This window comes from Petaurus breviceps, unplaced genomic scaffold (assembly GCF_028583685.1).
Source record: "Petaurus breviceps papuanus isolate PSGF00001 unplaced genomic scaffold, PetGlider_PUasm1.0 90808, whole genome shotgun sequence".
NCBI lineage: Eukaryota > Metazoa > Chordata > Mammalia > Diprotodontia > Petauridae > Petaurus > Petaurus breviceps.
This window is the reverse complement of record NW_027187349.1, coordinates 11959465-11982131: the sequence shown is the minus strand read 5'-3', so window position 1 is coordinate 11982131 and position 22667 is coordinate 11959465. Positions and strand designations below refer to the sequence as shown.

Below are 22667 nucleotides of genomic sequence, written 5' to 3'. Positions count from 1 at the left end.
CTCTCTCTCTCTCTCTCTCTCTCTCTCTCTCTCTCTCTCTCTCTCTGGAGGTGGATATCATTTTTTCATTATGAGTCTTTGGAATTATCTTGAATCATTGTATTGAACAGAGTAGCCAAGTCTTTCACAGCTGATCATCATTACAAAATTGCTATTACTATGCACAATGATCTTCTAGTACTTCTCATTTCATTTTGCATCAGTTCATATAGGTCTTGTCATGTTCTGGGTTTTTTTTTCTGAAACTACCTCCTGGTCATTTCTTATAGCTCAATAATACTTTATCATAGTCATAAGCTACTACTAGTTCATCCATTCCCCAGTTGATGAGCAACCCATCAATTTCAAATTCTTTGCCACTTCAAAGAGAGCTATTATTAATAAATTTGTGTATATAGGTTCTTTTTCTTTTTTCTTTTATTTTTTTGAGGTGAGGACCTAGTAGTGGTATTATTGTGTCCAAGTGTATAGTAGTTTTATAGCCCTTTAAGCATAGTTCCAAATTGTTCTCCTGAATAGCTGGACTAGTTCACAATTGTACTAACAATGCATTAATGCACTTATTTTCCCCTCCTCCCTTTCAGCATTTATTATTGTTGATATGTGTGAGGTGGTACCTCAGAATTATTTTAATTTGAATTTCTATAATCAATAGTAATTTAGATAATTTTTATAGGATTATAGATAGTTTTGATTTCTTCTTCTGAAAACTGCCTATCTTTTGACCATTTACCAATTGGGGAATGGCTCTTATTTTTATAAATTTGACTCAGTTCTCCACATATTTGAGAAATGAGGCCTTCATGAGAGAAATTTGCTGTAAAAATTGTGATATTAACTTCATTGTCTATGGTAGCTTTTAGCAAAATGTGATTTCCCTGATTATATTTTTTAATGAGTACCTCTGCCTTTTTTACTTCAGCTGAAGCTTATTAGATACTCTTCCAGCTCTTTATTTTAACCCTGTGCATGTCTTTCTGTTTCAAGCGTGTCTCTTATAAATAATAAAATGTTGGACTCTGGTTTCTTATCCATTCTGCTATCCACTTCCATTTTATAAGCGAGCTCATTCCATTCACATTCACAGTTATGATTACTAACTGTATATTTCCCTCTATCCCATTTTTTTTCTCTTTCTTCTCTCTCTTTTTATTCTGTCCCTCAAGGTATAATAGTAGTTTGGTATGATGAAAAATGCTCTGGTCCTAGAGTCAGATAACTTGGATTCAAGGGCCCACAATACTGAACAAATCTTGCTTTTTTTCACCTAATAGTATTTTTTTCCACTTACATGTACAGATAATTTTGGACGTTCATTTTTGTAAGATTTTGAGTTCCAAATTTTTCTCTTGCCCTCCCTTTCCTTTCCCTCCCCAAGACAGCAAAAAATCTGATATATGTACAATCATGTTAAACATATTTCCACATTAGTCATACTGTGAAAGAAGAATCAGAACAAAAGGGAAAAACCATGAGAAAGAAAAAACAAAAAAAGTAATAACAGTATGCTTCAATCTGCATTTAGACTCCACAGTTCTTTCTCTGGATGTGGATAGCATGTTTCATCATGAGTCTTTTGGAATTGTCTTGGATCATTTTATTGCTGAGAAGAGCAAAGTCTATTAAAGTTGATTATTGCAAGATGTTGCTGTTACTGTGTACAATGTTCTACTGGTTCTGCTCACTTCATTCAGCATCAGTTCATGTGATTCTTTGCAGATTTTTCTGAAATCTGCTTGCTCATCATTTCTTATAGCACAATAATGTTCCATTACGATCCAATATACCAAAATATTACGATATCCATATACCAAACTTGTTCAGCCATTCACCAATTGATGGGCATCACCACAATTTCCAATTCTTTGCCATCACAAAGAGATCTGATACAGATATTTTTGTATATGTGGTCCTTTTCCCTTTGTGGACAAATCTTTGAAACTCTGAATTTCAGTTCTTTACCCATAATATGGGGGCAATAAAAATTTGTAATAACTACTTCACAAAATTGTTGTGCAAAAGCATTTTGTAAACTAAAAGTTTCGTTGTTGCCTGTTTTGTGGGGTAACATAGCCAAAGAATTAATCCTCAAGGGTTCCAGATTTTTGATGATGAGCCATGACACACTGGTCCTTAGAAGAGAGATATGGTATGTCATAGGGACCCTGCTCAAAGTCTTTTCAGCATAGTAGCACTTACCACTTCACTGATAAGCCCTTCAAAACCCTTGAGTCATCTTCATGCCATAATGAAACTTTAGATTAGGAATTTCATGTAGGTGGTACATAAATACACATTATTAGTATTTATCCAGAAAACAAAAGGTTCCTAACAATTAAAAAGAGATGTCACCAAGTCAGTACCTTAGGCCTTCACTCAGGGCCCATTTACTCTTATGATTCATTCAACTTTAACATGCTTTGTTTTATCATAGAAGAGTAAAACTAAAAAATTAAAAAGGGAGCCATCCAGAGTCAGATACCCTGAACATAACAAGATATGACAGATAATGGCAAAGAGGAAGCAGAAAAGCCATAAAAAGCAAACACTGGAACTAAAGAACCTTAAATATTATTATAGGGGCAAATAGCCTTGTACATTTTGATTGGCCCTGAGGCCATCACAGCACTGCAGTAAGGCACAAGAATTTAGTCTGAAAGATGACTGTGTCACAAAGCTAATGTTAAATTACATTTAGAATACAGTTGAATTTCCATCAAAAGTCATTAAAATACCTCCCACCCTCTTAAAAAAGGACAACAGCCATTTCAATTACCAGGAAAATTAACAGACATAAAATGGCCCATTTCTTGGTCATATCTATAAAGAAGGTGTCACTGACCTAGTTTTCAAATAAAATAACGTTTCTTTTTATAGATCACATTCATACTCTTAGTCATAGATCAAGGACTGTCTGAATAAACTATTGTTTCTCTTTGACTGGAATCATCTCCTGGCAACTTTCTATGTACCTGGTGATTTAAGGTAGTGAAAACTTTCCAAACTCTCATATTTCAATTTGCAGCCATCAGTGTACTCATTCAGCAACAGACTTCAGTCTAATAAAAACTGCCTTTTTCAAATGTGCAATAAGATTTTGTTTTATAAAGCTCTTTTCTAAAAATACATTTCTTGAATCTTTAGACATCATCTTAGAAAAGGGTTATAAAAGCAATCCAGTATTGTGTGAAGCATTCTTCATTGACATACATTCCAACATTTTTCTCAAAAAGAATATTTGTATTTTTAAAATTTCCCAATTATTATTCTATATCTACATACTACTTCAAGAAAACATTTGGATTATGTAATTTCTCAGACACAGTAGAGAGAGTAAATGAAGATAAATCAGAGAAAACTTCTCTTTCAGAGTAAGATCATTTAAAGAATCCCTAGGAAGTCAAACATTACATATATAATGACTAACTTGAGAGGAGTAAATAATCAGAATTCCCCAGTCTTCCTACTATGTGATATAGAGGAAATAAAAGCTGTTTCTACCCTACCTTAGGTGTTTTTTTTAATCTATTAGAACATAAGATTTTTAAAAGTAGTAATGTTAGCCACTTTCCTTATTGCTTATAAAATAGGTACCAACCACAGAAAATAGAGTTCTTTCTATACCAGGTTTTTGTTTTTGTTTTGTTTTTGCTTTGTTTTTGTTTTTGTTTTTTTAGTCCATTACAATAGTGATTGTCTTATCCACAGAGGCTCGTGAACTACTTTGGAAAGAGGCCTAGGTTCAAATAGCAGTGCTAACATGTATTACCTATGTGCTCTTAGGCAAGTTATCTTAATCTTTCCGGTTCTTGATTTCCATACTTTTATGTTACTGGGTTGGGCTAGACGACCCCTAACGTTCCTTCCAGCTCTCAATTTAAGATTCAGCAAATTGTTGTTAACATAACCTCTTCTTATTCCAGTAGGAGACATTTTTCTAGCCGGAATATTCCAAGCTGATTGTTTCCTTCTTCCTACTGACTATCTTTTGACCATTTAACTTCACAAAATAATGCTTGAGAATGAGTGTAGGAATTAAAGAGATGGAAGCTAAAGTAAATAAATGTGTCCACTGATGGACTTGAAAAAGGTTTGTTTAGGCAACAGGTTTTAACAAATTGACTAAAAATAGGCTTGAGTCTTTTGGTTTCTTTTCTTTTTTCCTGTGGTTTTCAGTGATCCATGCTATCCTTCTACTACTTCTAAACAATCAGGAATTGGCCGTCCAAGGGATGATGAGGAAATTCTTTGACATCATTTTCTAAAGCCTGTCATGATTATTTTATCCATAATATACTACATAGTAAAAGATGATGCATTCTCATTCTCATAGGTTTCACTAGTCTGTCTAGAAATGTAGTTTTCTGAATAGATCTTAGAGCAAGAGAAACCTGCTGGCTTATACTTCCTGCCCACACACCACAGGTCCTTCATAATCTTCAGAAAATAATTTCTAAATTTCTGCCCAATGAATGCATAAAGCACGGGATTGAGACAGCAGTGCAGAAAAGCCAGGACTTCTGTGATACTCCTTGTATAAAGTATGAGCTTTTCCCTACTGCAGGATCGAAGCCGACCCGTATTGTTTGCAACCACGAGAAGAACCATATTGTGGGGCACTTGGCAGACCAAGAAAACGAGGACTACCACAATAATCACCCGGATGGCCTTATGCCGCTTCGAATTGTGAGCCCGCACCAAAGTCTGGACAATGAACATGTAGCAGAAGATCATGAACACCAAAGGGATAAAGAAACCAAAAAGAAGTTGAAGAACCAGCACAAGTATTTTCCATTTGACAGCCTCTGAGGTCGTGTGGTACTTGGCTTCACAGACCTCCTTCCCCTGGGTTGTATATTTTTGGTTGAATATAAAAGTTGAACTAGAAATGATGATAGAGAACAGCCACACCACCAAACATATCATCTTCTTGTATGCTAATGTCCGTGTTCGAAGCCGGAAAGACTTGGTTGCCTGTACGATGGCAATGTAGCGATCCAGGCTGATACAGGTCAAGAGAAGCATTCCACAATTAAAGTTGATGGCATATATACTTGTAATCAGTTTGCACACAATGTTGCTAAAATTCCATGAGCCTGTAGCATGATTTACAGCCCAGAATGGGAGAGTAAGGATGAATAATATGTCTGCTATGGCCATATTAAAGAGATAGACATCAGTCATGGATTTGGCTTTCTTATAGAAAGCAAAGGTGATCACCACTAAAATGTTCCCCAGGAGGCCAAAGACACAGATAAAGGAGTACGCGATTGGTACAAATAATGTTGTAAAGTCTCTAACATCCTTCATAGAGCAAATCAATCCATCTTCAATGGGGTAATCTGCACTGGGAGTGACTGCACTATACTCATTTAAGTAGTCAAAGTTGCTTGAATTCATTGGTTCCTAGAAAGTAAAAAAGAAAGACAATTATTTGGAGAATAACAATGGGGTCATAGGAAACCAAGAATTTTACTCTAAGTCATGAAGCAGGCTTACCTCATTCATGGTGGTAACTGGGCTGATGAAATGCGTATGGCAATGATCAAGGACAGTTCAGATATGATATCTTTCTATCTCCAAAAAAGAGACAAAGAAGATGAGGAGATTCTAAGGAAAAAAACAACAATGAAAACAAGCAGTGATTAGAGGAAACTCTTCAAAACACAAAAAGTTAAGCCAGTGGTACATCTCATTCAATTAGAATTAGTATACATACAACATATCCAAAGGTTTCACCAGTGTGAGTATTTCCTCCACTGGTGCAGAATTCAATTCTGTAATGCCTTAATAGATGGTTTCATGAGCTGTTATGTTAAAAAAAAAATTCAGCTCCTACTGACCAACTCTCTCCAAGTTTAGCTAGATTTGACCTTGGTGAAAGTCTATTGCCAGGAATGTACTTCATCTTCTTAGGACCTGCCAGGGTTAGCGCTCTACTGCATAGCTTTCAAGAGCTTAGGTTTACCAGCGCACTTGAATGGAGTGATAATGGAAGAATTATTAAATGATTTGGACCTTTATGAAAATGCTTATAGAATTAGGAAGATAGTGTTTTGGTCCCATTGTTGTTAGTCAAATCGACATTCTGTGAGTGATCTTCAAATAAACGTGGAAAATCATGGAAAAGTCATTTCAATAAGTCTTTATTGAGCAAATACTATGTGACAAGCCTTCAGCTAATTACCGTGAGGGCTCTTTTTAATAATCCTTTTTTTCAGGATGATTATAATCTGGTTGGGTAGCCCTACTGTTCACAATTAAAATTTAAAATTCAAAGAGTTTGTATCCCCAGAGCTTAGTGCATTTGATAAATACTTTTTCGTTCATTCATTAATAGAAGAGAGAACTTCCAGGGGGCCCAGAGCAATTAGGTAAGATTTCTTGGAATAAGAGATTTCAGCAAAAACTGGAAGAATAGGTAGGATGAAAACAGAAAGCAAGCTCCTTGAGGGCAGGACTATAATAGCTCTCTCTCATTTGCTTTTTTTTTTTTTTTACAAATGAGAAAACCAAGTCCTCAAGCACCGAAATAACTTGCTGAAGGTCACATAGGTGGTGGTAGAGTCAATGAAGTTAAGTTCATTACCCTTTCTGCTTTCCCACTCTGCAAGGACCAAAAGCAAGAATACACATGGTTTGCCCATGAGACAATGAAGAAGCCGACCTGGTTGTAGCATCACCATCATCACCCTCAGCCAACATTTATTGAGCATTTAACTTGTACAGACACTATTGCCAAATGCTAAGAATTCAAAGAGGTATAAGATAGAATCCTTTCCCTAAAGGTCAGGAATGTATGTATGTGAGTAGTGCATGATCAGGGAGGGTAGTCAGGGAAAAGGACCATGAAAGTCAGTCTGAAGTCAATGGTAGAAATATTGGATGATGATATTTGGAGAAATAGAGTTTGCTTTGAAATTAAAGCTGAAATGGAAGAAAAGAATTTTTTTTTTTTTGCCAAACATGTGCCTCTTTTCCCCTTGACCATTTGCTAACCACTTTCCTTTCAAGACCATTTCTGACCCAGGCTTCTGCGGTCCTATCCCCTCCTGGAGATTCTCTTAGAACATTTATTCACATTTCCTTTGAGAGGTGCTTTTTCTCACTCTACCTCTGCACAGTGAGTGCCCCTAAGGCAGGGCTGAAATAAGATCATAGGATTCATTTATTCAGAGTTATAGGAAAGAGACCACAGAAATAATCTTATCTGATTCCCTCATTTTGTACTTGTTCAGTTACTTTTCAGTCATGTCTGACTCTTCATGACCCAATTTGAGGCTTTCCTGGCAAGGATACTGGAGTGGTTTGCCATTTCCTCCTCCAGCTCATTTTACAGATGAGGAAACTGAGGCAAACAGGATGAAATGATTTGCCAGCAGTCACATAGCTAGTAAGAATCTGAGGCCCATTTGAACTCAAGTCTTTCTGACTCCAGGGCCAGCACGCTCTCCACTGCACCCCCTGGCTGCTCTTCCAATCTTTTCATTCTTTACTTCCTGCAGTGTACTCTGTAATCCAATAATGCTAGCCTCCTTATTATTTCTTCCATCTCCTGATTTCATCAGTTTTGACCGGAATGCTTTCCTGCCTCAGCTCCATCAAGTTCCAGCTAAAATCCCACCTTCCTCAAGAAACCTTTCCTAGTCCCATTTAATGGTGATTCCTTCCCTCTTCAGTTTATCTCCTACATATATCTTATATGTACATAATTGTTCACCTATGGACTTCCCCATGAAACGGTGAGTTCCTTAAGAGTAGGGACAGACTGGGTTTTTCTTTGTTTCTTTCTGCATTTCATTTTATCCCCTTTTTGCTTAGCACATAGTAGGCATTTAATAAATACATGTTGATTTAATTGACTTGTTGACTAGTCTACTCTATCTAGTCAGCCCCAGATGAGACCAGATCATGCTTCCCATCCCATTCATCCACCTTAGCTATCCTCCTGGCCCGGCTGCTGTGCTATAGTGCCACCACCCCCCCTTCATCACTACTCCCTTTCCAGTTCTAGCTCCTGGAAATCATGAACAATTCAGTATTACTATTACTTCTGGAAGCTTTGGTAATCCACACACTTATGATTCCATTCACCATCTCCGACTTTACAGATCAAAACAGCCTTTCTTACCTACCACTCCCCATATATGCAATCTCCCTCTGTTAGAATGTAAGCTCGTTTCTCCATATATTGACAAGTTTCATTCACTTTTTTTCCTTCTTTTCAATAATGATAGTAACTATAATAATAGCTAGTACTTATATGACACTTTAAGGTTTGCAAATATTATTTCATTTGATCCTCACAACAACCCTAGGAGATAGGTGATATTATTATTCCCATTTTACAGATGAAGAAACTGAGACAGACATTAAGTGACTTGCCTGGGGTGGCATAGCTACCAAGATACCAAGAGGTTGGATTGAACTCAGATCTTTCTGTTTCCAGGTGCATCACTCTCTTCACTACTCCACCAGGCTGCCAAAATTCTTTAACTTTCTCTTGGAGGGAATGGGAGAAGTGATACAGTGGCAAGAGTGGGCAACATAAATGCAAAAGATATCAATAAAATTGATTCCTTCAAGGCAGGGACTGTCTCTCCCTAGTACTTTGCATAGTACTTGGCATCTAATAAGGGCTTAATAAATGCTTTACATTTTGTTCATCTATTCAATTTTGACAGAGGAGAGGAGAACTGCGGGTTATTAGTAAAGGCATTATTATCTCCATTTTATTGATGAGAAAACAAATACTAGAAATGGTTAAGGGATTTACATATAGTTAAGAGCTAGTAGGGGGGCAGGCCAGGAGGTGACTGCGCTGCACGCAGAGGCGGGCAGGAAGGCTATGGCACAGGGCAAACTGGGAAGAGGTCTGACCAACAAGGGCAGGGGGGGGCAAGTCGTCCCACCAACCACAAGGGCCACTACCAGGCCTTTCACCAAAGGGCTGGGACAGGAAAGAGCAAGGTAAGAACCAAATGCAGGGTCCCTGTCCAGGACAGCAAATACTCCCAGGGCTACCACTCCATAGCCCAGAAATTTTTTAAAAAGCCCCTATCAGGACCTCCAAGGACCAGGATGGCAGAGTGAACTCTGCCTGCTCCAACCCCCCCTCCCCCTTAACCCTGAAAACATAGTTACTATTGCCCCGGAGCAAAACCCTCTATAGTAAAGGCCTGGGATCCCTAGAGGAAGGGCGTGGCTAGGCCCCTGCCTCAGAATAGGTAGAAAGCAGACTACAAAGACTCTGGAGTCCTACTATCCTCAGAGGAAGGAACCAAACTCAGAGGGAGACAATGTGGACTCCACACCCGCAGATGAAACATCAACAGGGAATGAGTCCCAAGCACAGAAGGCTCTCTTAGATGAGATCAAAAGGAACTTTGAAAACCCAATGAGAAAGATAGAAGACAAAATGTATAATTCTCTCAAAATCAAAATAGCAGAATTAGAAAAGCATTATAATGAAGAAAACATCTCTCTAAAAAGAAAAGTGTATGATATGGAAAAGGAGCTCCAAAAACTAACCAAGGAAAACGATTTGCTAAAAACCAGAATCAACCAAATTGAAACAGATAACTCTATGAGGAATCAAGAATTAGTCAAACAAAACAACAGGAATGAAAAATTAGAAAAAGAGGTAAAATACCTCAATGGAAAAACAACTGACCTGGAAAACAGATCCAGGAGAGATAATCTGAGAATCATAGGCCTACCAGAAAATTATGATGAAAAAATGAGCCTGGACAACATTCTTCAAGAGCTCATTAAGGAAAACTGCCCTGAGATACTAGAACCAGAGGGTAAAATAGAAATCAAGAGAATCCACTGGACACTGGCTGAAAGAGATCCCAAACTGAAAAGTCCTCAAAATGTTGTGGCCAAACTCAAGAACTACCAGGTAAAAGAGAAAATACTTCAAGTGGCCAGAAAGAAACAATTCAAATATTGAGGAACCACAGTGAGGATTGCACAGGATTTGTCAGCCTCTACACTGAAAGATCAGAGGCAGTGGAATTCAATTTTCCAGAAGGCAAAAAAGCTTGGGTTACAACCAAGGATAACCTACCCAGCAAGACTGAGTATATTCTTCCAGGCAAACAGATGGTTGTTCAATGATATAACAGATTTCCAGACCTTTCTGATGAAAAAACCAGAGCTCAATGGAAAATTCAACCTCTAATTAGGAGATGCAAGAGTGATACAGAAAGGTAAACAAGGAAAACACACACACACACACACACACACTGTTATTTAATAAGAGCAAACTGTTTATAGACAAGTAGAGGGTATGAGTATAAATTACACAAAATAACGATTAAAAAAATCTTATTAAGGGCTACAAAGGGACTGCAATAGAAGAAGAGGAATCAATGAAGTGGAAAAGGGTAAATTATGCTACACAAAGAGGCATAAAAACAATATAGCAGAGGAAAAGAAGGAAGAGAGATGAGTATTATATGAGCTTTTTCCTCATTGGGTCTGGTGCCAGGAGGGAATAACAACCAGTTAAGCATAAGACTCTATGGAGAAGAGAAGCAAAACCTATCATATAAGAGGGAAAGAGGGGAGGGAGAGGAGCTTCACATGAGATTTGTTCCTGTCACCCTTGGTGCAAAGAAGAAATAACATACTTCAGTAAGTATAAAAATATCCTACAGGCAGTAGGAGTGGGAAAGTGGTATGAAAGGGGGGGGGGGGTTAATAGGGAGGGAAGAGTAAGGGGAAAGGGGAGGAAAAAGGAGGGTGGCTAATAAGGGAATACTGAGGGAGGCAGTGGTCAAAAGGAAAAATATTAAGGAGGGGAAGGGAGAAGGGGAGAAAAAATATAAGCATTAACAGGGGAGGGAATAGGATGGAGGGAAAGAAACAGATAATCATAACTGTGAATGTGAATGGAATGAACTCTCCCATAAAACTGAGGCATATAGCAGAATGGATTAAAAGTCATAATCTTACAATATGCTGTTTACAAGAAACATATCTAAAACAGAGGGATACACACAGGGTAAAGGTAAAAGGCTGGCGTAAAATATATCATGCCTCAGCTAAAGTAAAAAAAAAGCAGGGATAGCAATCCTTATCTCAGATAAAGCAAAAGCAAAAATTGGTCTAATTAAAAGAGATAAGGAAGGAAACTATATCCTGCTAAAAGGCACCATTGAGAATGAAGCAAGGTTATTACTTAACATATATGCACCAAGTGGTATGGCATCCAAATTCCTAGAGGAGAAGGTAAGGGAATTAGAGGAAGAAATAGAGAGCAAAACTATACTAGTGGGAGACCTTCATCTCCCCCTGTATGAGCTTGACAAATCCAACCTCAAAATAAACAAGAAAAAAGTTAAGGAGGTGAATAGAATTTTAGAGAGGGTAGGTATGACTGATCTATGGAGAAAACTGAATGGAGATAAAAAGGAATATACCTTCTTCTCAGTGGTATATGGCACATACACAAAAATTGACCATGAACTAGGACATAAAAACCTCCCAATTCAATGCAGAAAGCAGAAATAATAAATGCATCCTTCTCAGATCATGATGCAATAAAAATCATATGCAATAAAGGGCCATGGAAAGACAGACTAAAAACTAATTGGAAACTAAACAATTTAATTCTAAAGAATGAGTGGGTCAAACAAGAAATCATAGAAACAATCAGTAACTTCATTCAAGAGAATGACAATAATGGGACAACATACCAAAATTTGTGGGATGCAGCAAAGACAGTTCTTAGGGGAAGTTTTATACCCTGATTGCATACATGAATAAATTAGAGAAAAGGGAGGTCGATGAATTGGGCATGCAATTGAAAAAGCTAGAAAAAAAAAACAAATTGAAAATTCCCAACTAAATACAAAATTAGAAATACTGAAAACCAAAGGAGAGATTAATAAAATTGAAATTAAGAAAACTATTGAATTAATAAATAAAACTAAGAGCTGGTTTTATGAAAAAAAAACAATAAAATTGATAGACCCTTAGTCAATATGATAAAAAAAGAAAGAAGAAAACCAAATTATGAGTGTCAAAAATGAAAAGGGTGAACCTACCACCAATGAAGAGGAAATTAAAACAATAATTAGGAATTATTTTGCCAGGTGTATACACATAAATTTGACAATTTTAGGGAAATGGATGAATATTTACAAAAATATAGGTTGCCCAAATTAATTGAAGAGGAAATAAATTAGTTAAATAAACCCATCTCAGAAAAAGAAATTGAACAAGTCATCAGTGAACTCCCTGGGAAAAAATCTCCAGGGCTAGACAGATTTACAAGTGAATTCTATCAAATGTTTAAAGAACAATTGATTCCAATACTCTATAAACTATTCAGGAAAATTAGTGAAGAAGGAGTCCTCGCAAATTCTTTTTATGACACAAATGTGGTACTGATACCTAAATCAGGAAGAGATGAAACAGAGAAAGAAAATTATAGACCGATCTCCCTCATGAATATGCAAAAATCTTAAATAAAATATTAGCAAAAAGACTACAGCAACTTATCACAACAATAATACACTTTGATCAGGTAGGATTTATTCCAGGAATGCAAGGGTGGTTTTATATTAGGAAAACCATCAGTATAATTGAGCATATCAACAACAAAACTAGCAAAAACCACCTGATTATCTCAATAGATGCAGAAAAGACTTTTGACAAAATACCACATCCATTCCTATTAAAAACACTAGAAAGAATAGGAATAAATGGAGCCTTCCTTAAAATAATAGGTAGCATCTATTTAAAGCCATCAGCAAGTATAATATGTAATGGGGAGAAGCTAGAAGCATTTACAATAAGATCAGAGGTGAAACAAGGATGTCCACTATCACCCCTGTTTTTCAATCTGGTACTAGAAATGTTAGCAGTAGCAATTAGAGAAGAAAAAGAAATCAAAGGAATCAAATTAGGCAAAGAGGAGACCAAGCTATCACTCTTTGTAGATGATATGATGATATACTTAGAGAATTCTAGAGAATCAAGTAAAAACTACTTGAGACAATAAATAAATTTGGCAAAGTTGCAGGATATAAATAAAATAAACCCACATAAATCCTTGGCATTCCTGTATACTTCTAATGAAATTCAACAGGAAGAGATAGAAATAGAAAACCCATTTAAAGTTACTATAAATATTATAAAATATTTGGGCATCTACCTGCCAAAACAAACCCAAGACCTATATGAACACAACTACAAAACACTTTTCACACAAATAAAGTCAGATCTAACTAATTGGAAAGACATCAATTGCTCATGGCTGGGTTGAGCTAATATAATAAAAATGACAATTTTACCTAAATTAAATTATATATTTAGTGCCATACCAATCATTTTACCAAAAGACTACCTTATAAAGCAAAAAAAAAAAAAATGGTAACAAAATTCATTTGGAAGAACAAAAGGTCCCGAATATCAAGGGAATTAATGAAAAGAAATGCTAGGGATGGTGGACTAGCTATACCAGATTTTAAACTGTACTATAAAGCAGCAATCCTCAAAACTACTTGGTACTGGCTGAGGAATAGAGTAGTGGATCAATGGAATAGATTGGGTACACAAGACTCAGCAGTCAATGACTAGAGTAATCTACTGTTCGATAAACCCAAAGACCCCAGTTTTGGGGATAAAAACTCACTATTTGACAAAAACTGCTGGGAAAACTGGAATATAGTATGGCAGAAACTGGGCATAGACCATTATCTAACACCATATACCAAAATCAAGTCTAAATGAGTTCATGATCTAGGTATAAAGGCTGATACTCTAAGCAATCTGGGAAAGCAAGGAATAGTTTACCTGTCAGGTTTGTGGAGAGGGGAAGACTTTATGACCAAACAAGAATTAGAGGGAATTATAAAATGCAATATGGATAATTTTGATTACATTAAATTGAAAAGCTTCTGTACAAACAAAGCCAATGTAACCAAGATTAAGAGGGAAGTGGAAAATTGGGAAAGAATTTTTACAATCTATGTCTCTGACAAAGGACTCATTTCTAAAATATACCGAGAATTGAGTCAAATCTCTAAGAATACAAGTCATTCCCCAATTGATAAATGGTCAAAGGATATGAACAGGCAGTTTACAGAGGAAGAAATTAAAGATATTTATAAGCATATGAAAAAATGCTCTAAATCACTATTGATTAGAGAAATGCAAATCAAAACAACTCTGAGGTACCACAACTCACCAGTCAGATTGGCTAAGATGACAAAACAGGAAAATGACAAATGCTGGAGAGGATGTGGGCAAATTGGAACACTAATGCATTGCTGGTGGAGTTGTGAACTGATCCCACCATTCTGGAAAACAATCTGGAATTATGCTGAAAGGGCTATAAATAATTTCATACCCTTTGACCCAGCAATACCACTTCTAAGGTTGTATCCCAAAGAGATCATCGAAGTGGGAAAGAGACCCATATGTACAAAAATATTTATAGCAGCTGTTTTTGTGGTAGCAAAGAATTGGAAATTAAGGGGTTGCCCATCAATTGGGGAATGGCTGAACAAGTTGTGGTATATGCATGTTGTGAAATACTATTGTGCTATAAGAAACGAGGAGCAGATGGACTTCATATTTACCTGGAGAGGCTTATACGAACTGATGCTGAGTGAGAAGAGTAGAGCCAGGAGGAATCTGTACACAATTACAGACATAATGTATGTGTGACAACCAACTTTGATAAACTGGGCTCTTCTCAGCAATCCAGTATCATAAGTGAAACCCAAAAGACTCATGATGGAGAGAGATGTTTACAACCAGAGAAAGAACTGAGATTGAACCCAGATTGAAACAAACTACCTGCCCTTTTCCATTTTCTTGTTTGATTTTGTTTCCTCTTTCCTATTTTTCATTCCATCTGTTACAATCCTTCTTTATAACCTGACTAATGCCTAATGTGGAAGTGTTTGCAGATACTATACTTAATTGTATACCACCATGGGTGGGGGGGGAGGAAGAGAAAATTTAAAACTCAAGGAACTGTGGTAATGAATCTTGTAAACTAAAAGTAAACAAATTAATAAAGACCAAAAAAAAAAAAAAGAGCTAGTAGGTGTGAGAGGAAGGATTCGAACCTAGGTCTCTCCTAATTGCCCAGCCTCTTTCCTACTGCAACATTGCTAATAGACATCGTTTAATTAGTCCTTTTCACCTATGTATTCTCTCCACTTTCCTTTTTTAAATTTCTTCATTAAATTGTAAACTTCCCAAGGATAGAGGGGGCCACGATTAAACCCAAATTCTGTAAACTCTTTGTCTCCTTGGACAACACTATGCAAATAAGTCCATGAAATACATGTGTGCAAAGAAAGGTAAATCTATTGCTACTGTAGAGTGATGTAAGTCAATGCTGATATCATCACTTCTAATCACAAGAAGGAAGGTGCTATCATCTTTTTTTTAACTTGATGCCAATGAGTCAGTGATTGTAAGTGATTCATTGAGGCTACCCCCAAACCACTATTTCCCCCACAAAAGTCATGTACATGGTATTTAAGGAAATCCCGTTGATGCAAGACTGGCATCCATGTCACCCACAGCAACTATAAGATGCATGTACCCATTTTGATCCAATGAATAACCCTGAAAACCTGTCAGGAGAAACACTTTGTATTCTGTATTTGTTTCGAAAACTTTACAAGTCAGGGTGAGCCGGGAGGCTTGGGGAACAACTAATTTTTCTGGATGTCAGAGTCATTCATTTTCCTTTGATTCCAAAAGTAAAAGATACTAATTTTTAAATGGAAAAATTCTCCAAAAATCTTCCTACAACTCAAAAGTGTCTGCTATGCACCATGTGCTGTTTGAGGCACTAGGCTTCACAGAAATAGGAAAAAGGCCCTACTTTCAAAGTGTTTGTTTACAATAGAGCTCACTTCAGAAGCAAATGAGATAACGAATGTGTGAAGTGTCCCTTAAAGTTCTATGTAAATAGGGGTTAGTATTATTATTGACAAGGAATCACAAACTATCACATTTTCAACAGCTGTTTTGCGAAAACTAGGTGGGGAGGGGCAGAATATTAATTTGAGGTGGGGTTTTTTTTAATTTACTTTCAGAAGAGAATCTAGAAAAAACCTATTGGAAGATAAGTTTTAGAAAGTTTTTCTAAGCCATTTCATATTTGTTCTGACTCTTTCTTCCTCTTTTCTAGCATTCAGCTGTGTTGGGTAAAACTAGTGATGACCAGAAATTCATTAATACTCTAGGGACTAACTGTCACTCCCTACATTTAAACCAATCACTCAGGGCCTATTAGCTGTATTAACCCATTTTTGTTGTCATTCAATCATTTCAGTCCTGTCTGATTCTTTGTGACCCCATTTGGAGTTATCTTGGCAGAGATACTGGAGTGGTTTGCCATTTCCTTTATCCAGAGGATGAACTGAGACAAACAGTGTGAAGTGACTTGCCCAGGGTCACACAGCTAGTAAGTGTCTGAGGTCAGATTTGAACTCAGGAAGAAGAGTCTTCCCAACTCCAGGCCCAGAGATCTATCTACTGTGCCAACTAGCTGCTGCCCCTATGGGATCATTGCCATCCCTTTAAGTACAAGAAGCAGCACTGTTTCAAATGACCTCCCCGTAGATGATTTCAACAGTTCAATGCCTGGCTCACAGTCTTCTTCTCCATCCAAACCTCATCCTTATGCTAGGGAACATTAACATAAATGCAACAGGCACAACATTATTAGACTTGTTAATTGTCTGGTCTCAAATTATTCACTTCCCCAAGGGCTCCACTGACCAAAAGTTTGAATCCTGCTTTAGACAGACCTTGGACAAATGACCTTACCTTTCTCAGCCTCAGTTTCCTCATCAATAAAATGGGAATAATAACCATAGCACCTATTTCACAGGGTTGTTGCAAAGAGCAAATGAAATAAGTCTAACACTTTACAAACTTTAAAACGCTTCGTAAGTGATGATGATTACTATTAAGAACATGCTGCTGACAGTGATTTGAACAGTTTTGTTCATCCAGTTCCGGCCATACTCCTTATATCTACTTGGTTTTAAGCAACAGTGGGTATACTGGCTAAACAGACCTAGCCGCAGAGGTGGGAACCACCCACCCACTGTCTGACTTTCTGCTTTGGGCTTCCTATGTCTGCGACACGGATGAGCACTCCCCCACCCACACTGCTTCAGGATTCCAAGAGAGCTCGATTTTAATGACACAAGCATGATGTGACCGGGCTGCATCTTCCCCCTCTCCTTTACCCATCTGGAGGCATTACTCTGTTTTACTGCACCAAAGCATCCAAATAAACCATTCAGCATGCAGGCTAGAATAGCGAGCCCCTTCTCTCACTCGACACCTTGGAGATGATTACACTATGGTAAAACTCTGAAAGGAATTGTTTAGAGGGCAAGAGACAAGGAGAAATTGTGTTCTGTCTTCTGCATTTTACAGGATCGCAGGATTTCAGAATTGGCAGGGACTGAGTCCAATCTACATGTGTCCTTTCCACCTGGTTTCTTTTTCCAACATTCTAGACGAGGGACCATCCAGACTCTGCTTTAAAGGCTTCCAATGAAGGGGAATTCCCTAACTCCTTCATTGTATTTTAAGATAATTTTAGCTGTTAGAATGTCTTTCCTGATATCAAACCTTCCACTTGCTGTTTCTAAATCTGCCCTCTGCAGGCACTATGCTTTTCTTTATAATTAGTACACAAAATCCTAACACTAGTACTTCAGGTCAATGCATAACCCTGTTTTAAGGCACAGATAGGCATAAGGAGGTGCCAAACCCGTCAGAAATGCATATTCCCTGATATTTTAGGGGTATGCTGCTGCACATATGTGGTACCCTGTAGGTTTTATAGACTTGGAAAGTCAAAGGGATGCCAATTTTTGAGATCAACTAATTCAAACATAAATAGTTACTAAACAAAGTTTGGCTGGGTATATTTGTTGTCCATTTTAGTCAAACAAAAAAAAAAGTTAAAGAGACGACTTGCCTTAGAGACTTTGAGAAACAAGAAATTCTTAGCTAACCACATACAAGAGCCTCATAGCCTAGTCAAGGGCCATCAGAAAAGGGGTTCTTGAGCTCCCAAGCCACTCTGACCTAGCAGATGACTTGTGGTATAGATTGCGCTAATAAGTTAGACACATCAAAACATGCAATCCACAACTGTGAGTTTTCCCACAGACATGTGGGTTTCCCTACTCAAGTACCTTCCTCCTAAATTTACATTCTGTAAATTTGTACTCTCTCTTCTCCACAAATACATTGATTCAAGGAAATGAGTACATTAGGATGCTGTCATTATTCTGGCTTTTTAATCTATTTAGTAAATGTTTCAATCCTATATTTAGCTTGCTTGCTATATATTTGTTCACATATTGTCTCCACAATTAGATTGTAAGTTCCCTGAGGGCAGGAACTGTCTTTTGTCTTTTTTTGTCTTTTGTCACCTTAGTGCTTAGCACACTGGACTGCACACAGTAGGCACCTAATAAATGTTTATTAATTGATTGACTGAAGAATTTTTAAAAATAAACACCTAAGTGAGGTATTGCTCAAGTCAGATACAAGTTTCAGTAAGAACAATACTTTTAAAACTATATTATATTTAATATATTCCTCTTCTTCTTGTTCACCTGCTTTTGCCCAGGGCTAGTCTTGTCTGATTAGGGTAAGGTAAATATTAAGATCATTTATCAAAACAATCATTTATCAGTGACTAGAATGTGCAAAATTTTTTAAAATGTTGCAATTCCATGGTAATTTTTCCAAAACTTTGTTGGTTTTGTAAGATAAAAGGACAGAGGGCAGGAAGTAGAACAATATGTAACCATGACACTCTCCATTACAGTAATTTCTTTTCTAATTCACTTTTCCTCCACTGATAAAATTCAGATGCTATGAAATTCACAGGGAAAGTGAATATTCTCTAAAGTTTGAATTTCTGAATGGTGGTAGGATCAACACTGACTTACACTTGTTGATTTCAGATGGGACTAACCTAATGGAAATCTCTACTATTAATCACAATTATTCTGCTAGGTTGTTTTGCTAAAGTCTTTTCTGTGAACTTACTTCAGTCAGGCTGGGTAGCATCATGGGAGGAGAGTTGGGAGAGTTTGTTGGATGATGTCTATTGTGTCAAAATAAAATCTATCAATAAAGAAGAAAAATGAATAAGGATAATAGAAGTTTGTTTCCTGATTACTAAACAATATACCAAGACCTGCCAGCAATGCTTTTAAAAAACAAATAAAGGGGCAGCTAGGTGGCACAATGAATAGAGCACGGGCCCTGGAGTCAGGAGAACCTGAGTTCAAATCCAGCCTCAGACATTTAACACAAAACTAGCTGTGCGACCTTGGGCAAGTCACAACCCCAATTGCCCTGTTTTTCCCCCTCCAAAAAGCAAAAAATAAATAAATAAAAAATAAAAATCAGTCATAATAGGTCAATTTACTTGACTCAAACAATACAAATAAAACTCACTTCAACATTTATTAGACGACTCCACCTCCCTCCTTTTCCCAATGAGAAGGAAAGTTAAGGCTACAACTGAGTAAGAACTTCCCCCAACCCACAGTTGACTCCAGCTTCCCTTAGTTGGAAAGAAAATAAAACTAAAAACAGGAAATGTTTATGATATGCTACTGACATCCTTTTTCAAGTCATACAATTTTATAGTGGAAAAGAATACTAGAACTTATATATTCCCTTTATTTTACAGTTGTAGAAACTAAGCTTGTATCCACTCAAGGATCATCAGCTTTTAATGGCAGAGCTGGGATCTGAACACAGGACTTTATATTCCAAATTCCATGACTTTCCCACTACAAATTTCATGGTCTACCCGGTTATCAGTCATAGGGACTTGCAGTGTTCACCATGAGTATAAGCTTATATCCCATCATGAAGACAGCTGCAGTTTACATGACAACATATGTTTACAGGGAGAAAAAAGTAAGTCTTTGGGTTGATGACTTCAATATTCAAGTGGCCATTTAGTCCCTTTTAGGCATTTTGATATATTTAGAGTCACAGGAGAAGACCGTTATAGCTAAACAGAATTTTAGAGAGAGCATTTTAGTGAAATTGCTTCATTTTGCTGATTAGGGAGCTATAAAAAAGAAAGAAAGCCTGGAGTTGAAGTGTTAGGCTGTCTTTCTTCTGCTTTGCAAAAGCAGTGGTTGAGAAATCAGTCAAGAGGCTTTCCCCATTGATATTTTTCTCTTTCTTCCTCTTGACAGAAAGATTGACACTCCTTTTTCAATTTTTTCATTTGTAAAAATTATATCTTTCAAGTATTTTAGAAATAGTTCCACTTAGGACTGTCTTTTTCCAAGTTTCTAAATAGTGCTGATTCGGACAGGAGTCGTTATCCACTTAGCACTAAAGAAAATCCCTATAGGATAGGCAAGTAATTTTATTTTAGTTTAATTGGAAGACTTTCATGTGCTATGTTCCATCACTTAGCAGTGATGTGCTATTTCTCCCAGCCCTTAGTCACTTGAATAAGTCCATTCAAAGGTTTATATTAGCTTGACCTCCAATTTCTGAGGGAAAAAAAAAATAGAACTACATATTCTAGACTACATACTCATTGGTTTGTTATACCTAAAATCATAGCTTAATGAAGTTTGAAGACCTTCTAGGAATTGTTGTTATTGTTGTTGTTTGTGGGTAGAAAGGTTGACCAAGATATACAATTTTTCCAAAGGAAGATACCGTACAATATTTTTGCTGTAAAATGTATATAATTCCTTGTAAGCTCTACTAAATGCAATTAAAATAAAGTCAACATCTGAGCATTTTTAACAAAACTGAGCCTCTTGTATAAAGTTCAAGACTTTTTTTGCAAATTATCTATTAAATATGTTTTTATAGAAGGCAAGGACGCATTATATATCTGAAACCATTTCATTCTAACAATATGCCAATAACTCAATATTTTGTTGAAAAGCATCCCATTTCTGACACCCCATTCTTTTGCAAGCATATTGAAAAAGAAATCTAATTTTTTGAAAAGTGTGGTACTCTTGCCTTCTGCCTTTTTATTGATCTTCCAGTCACTCACCTGTGAATATCTCTAGAATTCTAAAATGATCCTCAGGTTACATTCCTCTTTGGGAAGGTCCAGACACACTCATCATCAATTTCATCCTGTCGGCAAGATGTGAATCAAAACAAGGTCATAGAAAAAGACAACCAAAAGGCTAAAATTGTCTAAAAGTAAATTGCTGAATTACCACTTCCTATTTGGAAGTGACGCTTTTCTAGACCCACAGTGAATGCTTAACCATGCATGTCCTGTAGCTTGCAAAATCACACATAAACTGTGTAGTCCTTGGACTTCATGAACATTTAGAAAATCAGAAGAACAGAACCGGGTTTACAGTGAGGGAAACGGGAGGAATGACGGTCAAGGACATCTTTCACTATATTCTAAAATTCACTGGAATCCACTAAAATTTAGGAAAATATATCCATTTAAAAACTTAACAATAACCATTCTCCCCACCCCAAGACTGTAGAATCTCTGGATTGGAAGGGAAGAAACCATTTTGGCCTTTCTTTTCTAATGGAATGACCCCCAGATTTGCAGTCAGAAAACCCAAATTGTAATCCCAGTCTATTATTACCCAGCTGTCTGACACTGGATAAGTCACTGTATTTTTCTAAGCCTTAACTTCTTTATCTACAAAATGGAGGTGATAATGCTTTTACTACCTGCCTCACAGAACTGTTGTGAGGATTAAATGAGTTAATTGGGGCAAAACTCTGCAACCTTAAACCATTACAGGTACATACACATAAGCTACTTGTATTGTAGTAGGAAGAGAACTAGAATTTAGGTCAAAAGACTTAGATTCAAGAGAACATTATATACAGTGACAACAATATTGGTTTAATTTAATCACTTTGAGTGAATAAGTCATTTTGACTATTATAAATACCCAAGTTAACTATAAAGGACATGTGAAGGAAGATACTATCTGCAGGAAGGAGAAGAAATTTAAAAATAGAAGCACATAGTGAATAGTTTTACATATATATGCATATACATATTTGTGTCTAATGATAGCCATCTCTAGGTTGGTGGAGGGAGGGGGGGGAAGAAAAAAGGAAAAAAAATGTTTACATGATAACTGAATTATATATTTAAAAGGAATAGCAAGTTGTACATAATAGATTTGAAATGTCATGTGTAATCATCTTTTTTTATTATACTATTCTATGGAAATGCTTGTTTAATTCCACAAATTAAAGATTAAATAATTTTTTTTAAAAGACTTGGATTCAAATTCTGATTCTGGGACTTCCTAACTATGTGAATTTGGTAAATCAGTCTCTTTGAGAATCAGTTTTTTAATCTGTAAAATAATACTTGTATTATTTACAGGTCTTCTTAACGTGTGTATGTGTATGTGTGATGGACTACTTTGGCAATCTAGTGAACCCTATAGACCCCTTCTATGGACCCAGATAATGTTTTCAAATGTATAAAATACACAAGATTATAAAAAACATCAATTACATTGAAATACAGTTATCAAAATATGTTTTTTTTCTGAAGAAAAAAAAAAAAAACAAAGTCTCGGAGCCCCAGGTTAAGAATGCGCGCGCGCCCACACACACACACACACACACACACACACACACACACACACACACAC

The 22667-nt window shown here is 36.7% G+C and overlaps 1 protein-coding gene across 1 annotated transcript in view; it reads right to left on the bottom strand.

The window, feature by feature from the left end:
- Nucleotides 1-2451: 2451 nt before the first annotated feature.
- CCR6 (C-C motif chemokine receptor 6) overlaps nucleotides 2452-22667 on the bottom strand; it is a 37867-nt gene continuing 17651 nt past the window's right edge. The window contains exons 2-4 of the mRNA XM_069070567.1: nucleotides 21068-21153; nucleotides 5500-5610; nucleotides 2452-5406 (exon numbers count right to left, since the gene is read on the bottom strand). Coding sequence (XP_068926668.1) covers nucleotides 4297-5406; nucleotides 5500-5508 — 1119 coding nt within the window. The 5' untranslated portion in view covers nucleotides 5509-5610; nucleotides 21068-21153 and the 3' untranslated portion in view covers nucleotides 2452-4296. The remainder of the gene's footprint in view (nucleotides 5407-5499; nucleotides 5611-21067; nucleotides 21154-22667) is intronic.